The sequence below is a fragment of the Penaeus chinensis genome, chromosome 26 (genome assembly GCF_019202785.1).
Source record: "Penaeus chinensis breed Huanghai No. 1 chromosome 26, ASM1920278v2, whole genome shotgun sequence".
NCBI lineage: Eukaryota > Metazoa > Arthropoda > Malacostraca > Decapoda > Penaeidae > Penaeus > Penaeus chinensis.
This window is the reverse complement of record NC_061844.1, coordinates 17,761,834-17,771,833: the sequence shown is the minus strand read 5'-3', so window position 1 is coordinate 17,771,833 and position 10,000 is coordinate 17,761,834. Positions and strand designations below refer to the sequence as shown.

General features: G+C 38.5%; 2 protein-coding genes across 9 annotated transcripts in view; one reads left to right on the top strand and one right to left on the bottom strand.

Moving 5' to 3' along the window:
• The window catches only part of LOC125038931 (scoloptoxin SSD14-like), a 42,434-nt gene extending 35,480 nt beyond the window's left edge, over positions 1 to 6,954 (top strand). For 6 of the 7 annotated variants that reach the window (XM_047632613.1, XM_047632608.1, XM_047632607.1 and 3 more), the window contains 10 exons: positions 1 to 72; positions 347 to 567; positions 1,044 to 1,085; positions 2,467 to 2,662; positions 2,841 to 3,035; positions 3,326 to 3,575; positions 3,793 to 3,983; positions 4,476 to 4,603; positions 5,031 to 5,257; positions 5,970 to 6,954. The exon at positions 1 to 72 is cut by the window's left edge and continues 92 nt beyond it. In XM_047632613.1, coding sequence (XP_047488569.1) covers positions 1 to 72; positions 347 to 567; positions 1,044 to 1,085; positions 2,467 to 2,662; positions 2,841 to 3,035; positions 3,326 to 3,575; positions 3,793 to 3,983; positions 4,476 to 4,603; positions 5,031 to 5,257; positions 5,970 to 6,119 — 1,672 coding nt within the window. In that variant the 3' untranslated portion in view covers positions 6,120 to 6,954. The remainder of the gene's footprint in view (positions 73 to 346; positions 568 to 1,043; positions 1,086 to 2,466; positions 2,663 to 2,840; positions 3,036 to 3,325; positions 3,576 to 3,792; positions 3,984 to 4,475; positions 4,604 to 5,030; positions 5,258 to 5,969) is intronic. The other variant, XM_047632609.1, reaches the window with a different exon arrangement.
• Positions 6,955 to 7,702: 748 nt separating this feature from the next.
• LOC125038929 (venom carboxylesterase-6-like) overlaps positions 7,703 to 10,000 on the bottom strand; it is a 15,781-nt gene continuing 13,483 nt past the window's right edge. For both annotated transcript variants that reach the window (XM_047632603.1, XM_047632605.1), the window contains 2 exons: positions 8,552 to 8,666; positions 7,703 to 8,073 (listed from right to left, as the gene is read on the bottom strand). In XM_047632603.1, coding sequence (XP_047488559.1) covers positions 7,936 to 8,073; positions 8,552 to 8,666 — 253 coding nt within the window. In that variant the 3' untranslated portion in view covers positions 7,703 to 7,935. The remainder of the gene's footprint in view (positions 8,074 to 8,551; positions 8,667 to 10,000) is intronic.

Sequence of the window (10,000 nt, the reverse complement as noted above, 5' to 3'; positions counted from 1 at the left end):
AGAGACAGAGCTCGGAGAATTTCACAAGGCTGCAGTTAGTGCTGATGGTACGCCGTGTGCGCAGATTGCTACGTGAGTTTTTAGCTTGTGTGTGTGCATGTGTTTATTGTGAATTGTGTGTCGTGGACATTATCAGGTAAATTGGATTATACATAATGTCATCTCTTCACTAACTTGCTCGGCTTTACACGTTGCTCAGCTAAAGTAACTAAAACATATGCGAAAAATGTATGAGCAAAGGCAATAACAGCCAATAACCAATTAACTCCAGCTTGTAAGAGTGAAAAACATAAATATAGTGAGGGGGGAGAAAAAAAAACAAAAAAACTCATATACCTCCCAACAGGGATATACTCAAGAGGAATGGCTCGGCAGCCGATGCAGCAGTAGCAGGACTATTCTGTGTGGGAGTCATCAACACTCAGTCCATGGGTCTTGGAGGCGGGTTCCTCATGACCTACTACGACCACTCAACAAGGAAGGCCTACTCTTTGAATGCCAGGGAGAGTGCACCGATGGAAGCTTATGAAGACATGTATGATGGGAACGGGGAATTGGCTCAGAAAGGTATGACTGGCTCGGTGATTCTCTCTTTTCTTCTCTTTCTATTTATCTTTTTCTTTCCCCTCTTACTTACCCTCCCTCCCGCTCACTCTTTCTTCCCCTCTCCCTCTGTCCCTCTCACCCACCCTTTCTCTCTCTCCTCCTCTTCCTCCTCCTCCTCCTCCTCCTCCTCCTCCTCCTCCTTCTTCCCTCCCTTTCTCTTTTTGCTTTTCTCTTCTTTCTTTTATTGTATTAGATTTGTTTCTGTTTTTATGAATGTGAATTTACAGACCTGTTTAGTGTCCCTGAATTTTGTATAAATGTCAGTATTCGTTTAGTTCCCAGGATTTTTTTTGCTGTCCTGTCACTATTTTTGTCAACACAAATGTTCTCAGAGACAGATTTGCAAAGCTTTCCCTCAAAATGTGCAAAGTTGTCCAAAATTTATATGAGCAATGAAATAGGTTCCCTAAAATTTACTCATCATCTACTCCCCTTAGCTAAGGGAAAATGGTGGGCATCAAAAGATCCCAGTTTGAAAGGTGAGTCTCGAGTGCCGTTCACCACTGCAAAGCACGCCCCTCCCATCATGCCGTTGCTTAGGCTTGTTTTCTTAACCCAGTGCCAATGGGAAAATGCTGTGCTCTTTTTTTTGTATGTGTGTGAAATGTCTCTGCACATAGATGGCTCTGCAAGTGCATGTCTTCAAGTGCCTGTATGCACATGCCATGCCCATCGGGTTTGGGTTAACATTCAACAGCAGCATAATTTTTATCAGTTAGATATTCTCTGATTGACTGTTTGATTATTTATATACTTTATGTATTTTGTATATATTTTTTCATTTCATATTTGGTGATTATGTTCCTTGGTGGTTGTTTAACGGCAAAGCATTTTAGATGCTCATTCACTTTTTGTTTTTAGTTTTTGATGTTCATGAATGACTGAATGTTTAGTAAATGTTTCCCCCCCCCTATTTCTTTTCTTTGCAGGCATGAATTCATTTAAAAAAAATTAAATATAATTAGTTGCACAGTAACCTTATGCATGAAGAAGGTAGGCATTGCAGAGCATTTTTAGCGGCAAATTTAATCATATTCATTATTACTTGTGGTAGATTATTGTTTGTCAATACATCATTAACAGTTGAAGCCTCATTATGCAAGTGCAATGTGTATATATGTATAAAAACGATTGTTGCACTTTGAAATTATGCAAATGGAAGAAGATTACACTAAAAATGCTTATTTGGAAACTTACTTCGTACTTTTTCCAACAAGACACTATTTATGCTACTCAAATTATAAGTGATGATTAAGAAATCAATATATTAATTTTATTTTACTCTGCATGATGTTATCTGAATATCACTAGTATAGTTTGCTTGCTTGACACTAAAGCAATTAAAGCAACAGGGTACAGATGCAGTTAGAGGGTGATTGACTGAAAGTAACACAAATGCAATTGTTGTATATCAAATAAATACCATCACCAACCATTTATCAGATAATTATCATCATCAATCTGTCAATTATCAAATAACTGTCCCAACAACCTGTCAGTATCACATACTTGATAAGAATAACAGAGTGTGACAATTTCTCTCTTTCTGTGGTTAATAATAAAAGGCCGTTGATAAGAGTTCTTTGCTGAATCTCACTGGCTGATTTTTATTTTCTCAGTGGCTGATTTTGATTTGCTTTTAGTATAATTGAGGATTTGATAATTTAAGCATTAATTTATATTAATGAGTGAATTAGTGAGGCATGTGTGCATCTGCCTACATGGATATATGAAATAAGTTTGTAAGACCTTCCCTAAGTGTTATCTATCATATTTTTTTGCACAGAAGGACCTCTTCCTCCTCTTTTCACAGAGTAGGAAGTGCCTAGCGTATTACTAATGCCTTTTTAATTAATATAGGAGGGCTTGCTGTGGCTGTCCCTGGAGAGCTCCGAGGATACCGTGAATTGTATGATAGATTTGGTGGAAATTTGCCATGGGCTGAGCTCCTGGAACCCACGATCAAGCTCTGTGAAGAAGGACATCTTGTCAACTGGCATATGGCACGTGCTCTGAAGTTCAACGCAGACGATATCAAAAAGGAACCAAGCATGAGGTAATGTGTCTAGGCATGTGTTATGTATATTTTCTTCTTGGAGAAAGAATAATAAATGCAGTCTGTATGTTTATGTTTTACACAGTCACATATAATGAAGAAAAAAATATGTTATTTCCAAAATTCATGACTTCTCCTCTCTCAATTTCTATAGTTTTAATTTAATTCTTTCTTCCAGCGTATTTATTAACCCAGAGACTGGCGAAGTGTACAAGGAGGGAGACACGCTGAAGAGGCCCCAGCTTGCAAAGACCCTGAGAGACCTGCAGGAGGATCCCGATGCCCTATATAGTGGTCACTTGGCAGCTAAGCTCGCCCAGGATATCCAGAGCTTTGGGGGCATTGTCACTGAGGAGGACCTCAGGATGTACAAGTTAGTATATGATTTTGAGATCTATATGTTTGTGAGAGAGAGAGAGTGAGTGTGTGTGTGTGTGTGTGTGTGTGTGTGTGTGTGTGTGTGTGTGTGTGTGTGTGTGTGTGTGTGTGTGTGTGTGTTTTCATGTTTGCATGTTTTTGAGTGTTTGTGTGTGATTGAGTTTGCACTTTCGTGTGCATGCATGCATGAGTGTGTGTGTGTGTGATGTATGTATATATGTATATATGTGTTTTATCTGACCAAGCAATGGTATACAGGACCTTAACCCATCACACCTCTGACAGACCCGTGTGGAAGGAAGCCATGAACATCACACTGCAGCATGGCCAGATCAGCATGTTCTCTGTGCCTCCCCCTGGTTCAGGTCTCATTCTGGGTTTCATTCTTAACATCCTGGATGAGTATGGACTTACCCCAGAGAGTATTAATGACCCCAATATTGTCCTGACACACCATCGCATCACAGAGGCCATGAAGTGGGCCTACGCCAAGAGGACTGAGCTCGGAGATGCAGACTTTGTAGATATGACTGAGGTAGGGAGAATGGTAGTTATGTTTTGTAGTGGAGATGATAATGTGATAATGAAAAAGATCTTATTGTTTATCTTAGGTTTTTAAAATTTAATGTTCTAACTGTACAGTTAGTGTGTAAGTATTATGTCATTATAAGGAGAGATTAAGAGAGATTACTTCCCCCAAAGAATTACATATTACAGCTCAGAAATTATTTTGAAACATCAATTTCTTTCAGCTCGCCAAAAACCTGACTTCAGACGACAACGCAGCATACATTCACAGCCAGATCACTGACGACCGCACATTCCAAGACCCCGAGCACTATGGGGCTTTCACAGCTGATCCAGATGACCATGGAACAGCTCATTTCTCTTTGCTTGCCCCCAATGGTGATGCTATCTCAGTTACTAGCACAGTCAACTTGTAGTAAGTATCTGCATATGTTTTTTTTTTCTTTTTTTTTTTCTTTTTTTTTTCTATTCTTTTTTTCTGTCTTTTGATTCTCTTTTTCTTCCTCTTTACCAAATGTGGAATTATTCATTCTATTTTCATTTTATATTTCCTTTATCTTTTTATCCCCCCCCCCCCCCTCTTTCTCTCTCTGTTCCATCTCCTCTCCACACCTCACCTTGCTTTTGCCTTGCTTCTCACCTTTCCTCTGCCCTCTCCTTCCCTTTCGCCCTTCTTGCCGTCCTTCCACCCCTCCCTTCCTCCCTCCCTCACTCTCTCTGCCTTTCTCCTTCTCTCACAGTTATTTGTACCTTCCCTTATTTCTCACCTTTCTTCACCCCTCTTCTTCCTTTCTCCCATCCTCCCTCCCTCCCTCCCTATCTCTCTGCCTTTCCCCCTCCCTCCCTCCCACCTCCCTCTCTGCCTTTCTCCCACTCATATTCTCTCATATTCATTTTCCCTTTACAGCTTTGGTGCAGGAATCCGTTCTGTCCAAACTGGCATAGTCCTTAATGATGAAATGGACGACTTCTCAGCCCCAAACATCACAAATTACTTTGGAATTCCTCCTTCACCAGCCAACTTCATTAGGCCAGGTGAGCTTACTGAGTTGAAGTTGTTCAAGATTGATGTTGAAAAGGAATGTTTGTGTGTCCCAAGTATTATTTTTTGGGTTGAAGATGTTGATGAATGTGTTGATGAATATGTGAAGGTGATTGATAAATGTCTGTTAATTTTAAGTTTATTGGAGTGAATATGACTGGTAGTTAATAAATATGTCATACCTGACTGTGTTTATTAAGTTGAAAGAGATAGGTGGTTGAATTTGCTAATCCTTACATTGTTTTCTCCAAACAACTTCATAATTAAGAAAGTCAATTCAAGTGTGTGTGTGTGTGTTTAGCATTTGAAGAAGTCCTCCAAAAGAAAAAATATCTTCAGATAAAGAACATCAAAAATGTTAAGATTTATGGAAAATTTTATGATCAGTTGTTTAAGCAGGCAATTCTATATTCCAAACAGGCAAGCGGCCATTGTCATCCATGTGTCCAGCAGTGTTCGTCGACTCAATGGGCGACGTGCGTCTGATCATAGGTGCTGCAGGGGGAACCAAGATTTCCTCTGGAGTGGCCTGGGCATCTCTTCGTAACCTTTGGCTTGGGGATAATATCAAGGAAGCTGTAGATGCTCGCAGAATCCACCACCAGCTCTTCCCCATGACATTCAGCTATGAGCAAGGAATCCTGCCGGTAAGTTCACCCTTGAGATGTACATTGCTGCAGGGCATAAGTTGAATTTAAATGCTTCTTTTCAGGCAGTATGGTTGGATGTCTTTCTGTTTTTCCAGAGAATGATGTGTTTTTCATCTTTTTTCCTTAACTATAGAGCAGTTGAATGGTGAAAACACTCTACTGTGTTGATACCATGGTAGAAAAACCCACAATGTAAAACTAGATTTATTGAAAGTGAGACAACAGTTTTGGAATCCACCTGGATTCCATCCTCAGGTCTGAAGAGGAAAGGTAGAGGAGACTGGTGGAATCCTCCTTAATAAAGCTACTGCCTAATTTCAACCTGAACAGCGGTTTTTCTCCTGCCGACAGTCTCCTCGCCTCCCACATCCTCCGCCTTCTCCCATACGCCAGCCACCCTGCACACAGTCCACCCGACCCTCCGACCTGATCTGACCTCCCTTCGTTTCTGTTCATCTGTCCTCACATGCCCCTTGTTACCGCATTGCCCCTCCTCTCCCTTTCCTCTTCAGACCTGAGGATGGAATCCAGGTGGATTCCAAAACTGTTGTCTCACTTTCAATAAATCTAGTTTTACATTGTGGGATTTTCTACCATAGAGCAGTTCAAATGATGATAGGAAAGAATTTGGGATATTTAGGTCAGTCGGTACTATATCTACTGTCATATTCATATTGTATTTATGAGTTTATTCTTTTCACCCTTGCAGAAAATCGTCGAAGGTCTCACAGACATTGGACACATAACAGAAGAGTTTGGAGTCGGAGGATCTGTGATTTGTGCCATCGCAAGGGGAGATGATGGGAAAATTTATGCCAACTCTGATTTTAGAAAAGCAGGCGAAGTAGACGGGTTTTAAATTTACAACTTTTAATTAAAAAAAAACACACAATTTTTAGCTGTAGAGCTATTGCAAAAATGTTATATATAGTAGTAAAATTCTTCAGTTTTTAGCTGTTTAAAAGTTTCTTAGATTTTTCATGTGTTTTACTCAATTGTTTCAATTTTAAGTAGAATTCTCTCATCAGTGGGTTTTTCTAGGATATATATTTTAGCTTAATTTTATTTAAATGTAAAATTGTTGCTCAGTATATTCTATGTTAATTTTCTGTATAGCATAATATTATATTGCAATTCTTGACCACACAGACATTAACAGGTGATATTATTGATAGAGAATATGCTTGTGTTATTTTAAGTGCTGATGTGAATTTTGTTTTATTTGCGGTAGATACAGATATTTATATTAGTAGTTCAAAAATACCTACACCTTCTTATACATTCTTCAAGCATTTAAAAGACTTGACAGATTGGCAAATATTGAAGTATTTGCAGGTTCATAGTTTATGTATTTTAGGTATTCATGCGACCTGCTTACTTGCATTTATTTTGGACTTTTTTTTTTGCACAGGTCATTTTATATGGAACGCACAGGCATTGTTATGTATGAGAGCGCATGCGCACGCACACGCATGCACACGCACACACATACGCATGCACACACACACACACACACACACACACACACACACACACACACACACACACACACACACACACACACACACACACACACACACACACACACACACAATTCATGTATTCACCAAGGATATGATGTCTATTTTTGGTGCTGTGATATGGTGGCTTATAATTGTATCAAATTAAAACAAATAATAAAAAATAGAGAAAGATTTGTCTATGTTTATTATAATTTTGTTCATATGTTGCTGACTTCACAGCATGATATGTAGTAAAAGTAATGATATTCTTCATTCTTTATATAGATATACATACATACATATATGTATATATATATATATATATATATATATATATATATATATATATATATGTATATGTATATATATATATTCATTTCTGTTAGCATTGAGAAGATTTTTTTTTATTATTATTGTTGTTATTATTATTATTATTATTATTATTATTATTATTATTATTATTATTCAGGATGCAAGCAATAATTGAATCAGTTTATTTAAAAATATTTCCAGATGTTATTACACTGCATAATATGATTGAGCTTTTGATACATACATGCATATATATATATATATATATATATATATATATATATATATATATATATATATATATATATATATATATATATATATGTATATATATATACATATATACATATATACATATATACATATATATATATATATATATATATATATATATATATATATATATATATATATATTTATATGTATATATATAATATATATATTTATTTATTAGATTATATATATATATGATATATATATTATATATATATTCTTGATCTTTTACCTAAGTATAATGCAAATCTATAATATGTAATGTTTCAGGGAGCAGTGTGTATTTTTGGTGTACTTATGTTTTTCATGTGCATAGGAAAACAATGGATTACTGTCATTTAGATCCATAAATAAATATTTTTCATTATTAATTTTATTTAAACCCTTTGAAAAAATAATCCAAAGCAGTGAAATACAAATCACCATACGTGGTAATGAATCTCTGTTACACTGAAGCAGACACTTGCAGAGATGGATACAATCTGGCCTTATATTTGCATGGTTCTGCAGAGAAAGGAGGACATGGATGTGTAATTAAGCATTTGCCAGTCAATTTATGAAGCCATGACGTACTTATTTGCTCATTACTTATTCCCTGGGTGTGTCACAGCCTGGGGCGGAGGTCCAGAGCCACTGGCTACGAGAGGGTTCTGAACAAGGCTGGAAGAGCTCAGGATAGAGGAGCTTGTTGTTCTTGATGGGCAGGTTCCTCCAGAACTCTCGCTTCTGCAGGAAAGAACAGGTTAAGATGGGATTTAATTGCTGGACTGAGAAAAAAATTTAAGTAGGGAATTAGTGGTGAATGGGCATTACAGTTTGCTAACCTGCATTAATAGGAGAATTTTGAATATGAAAAAGTAAATTTAAAAATTAGTTGTGAGTGCACACAAACTGAAGATTTCCTGCTTTTCCTTCTCAAATCATGGCCATTCATGCTTATGTCACTATCTCATTATCAAGATTATTTTTGATAAAATATGTCACAATTTTAAATTTCTATTTCCCTTTGCAAAAGTTCAAGTCTTTAGATTTTGCTGAAGTGCAGATGGACAAAGACAAAAACTGATTTAGAATAAAAATTTAAAAAACCTTTAACATTTCCATAATGCCCATAACTATACTAGTTCCACAAAGACCAAACTAGAAAATCCCTTTTGTATAGCACATGATGTCCAAAAGTAAATATCTTTCACTTTGACTTTACCAGAGCGAAGGGACTGTTTATCATCTTGGGGTTCGTGTTAATGGCCAAGTGTCGAAGGTTGGAGTCTGAGGCTGGTGTCCATCTGAAGCCTAGAGACTGGTCAGGGGTTGGGTGCCTTTAGGGAGAGAAAGGAAGGTACTTTAATTCATATATATATACATACATATATGTGTGCCCCCCCAATCCTTTGCCCGTTGTTGTCGTGGGGGGGCTTAGGAGACGGAGACTGAGACCCAATGATGGGGAACTCCTCAACCTTGGGACTCAGCCATCGACTCAACTAATTTTGCATAGTCTTTTTTCCCACTCATACTTTTCGTTTCAGTTTCTTCACCAATCCCTTCTACTATCCACCTCCTAAGGTGTGAGAGCCGTGCTGAAAGGATGAAAGGCTGACTTTATGTCAGTCCTGAACGGCCTGAGGGAACCATGGGCATGGTATTCCCCTGCCATACCTGGCCCTTACCCCTCAAGGTGACCCTGAGGGGTGGACTATTTTTTTCCCCAACATACTCCAGGCTTATCATGGCCAGTAGTGAAGACATAACCCCAATCTTAGGGGCAATGAGGCTTGCCCCTTTATCAAATAGCCCCAATCCCAGCTCTCCTTTGACCACGGCTCCGAACACTGCAACAACTCCCCCATCATCAATGCATACTAGTACAGTATCAACCCTAATCAACAACCAACCCCCAGGAGACATTTCTACTCTCCCAACATGCTCAACTTCAACACCTTTACTCCCACAACCTTCTTCATCAACCATCCCATCTCCCCTTATTACTACCTTACAACCTTATTGTCCACCTCCCCGTAACACTACCCCCCTCAACACTACTCCCTCCTCCACACGTCCCCGCACTTCTACTACCCCCACCTCTACAAGAATCCTAAATACTCTATTTAGCCCAGCCAAATGGGACCGATTTTTCGTGATCCTTCCCACAGCTCCCTACTCTCAAAAAACCCTCCTCTTCCAACAATGCCTCCAAAAACAAGTAGGCCAAAGTCTCTTTCCGTAGCCGACGCGACCACTCCCGTCTCGTCACAGTAACAACTGAAAACGAAGCTATAGCATTAACAAAACTAACTGATCTATGTGGTAATCCCATCCCTACAGAACCTCATCCAACCCTCAACACTTGCACTGGAACTGTCTCTATCTCCCCAACAGATTGCCCAATCCATGACAAAGAATGGTCAGATTGTGGAGAGGACTTACTCGCTTGTCTCACAGACTATGATGCAACATATGTACAATGCTACTCCATTCCTCCCAGAGGAAATCGTAAGAAATCCATCAACATTGCCAAAATTACTTTCAGTAGACATGACCTTCCCTTAAATGTTTACATAGGTGGGGAATCCCTACCTGTCCGACCATACCAACCTCCTCCTCGTCAGTGCCAAAATTGTTGGCATTTAGGACATCCTGCCAAACATTGCCG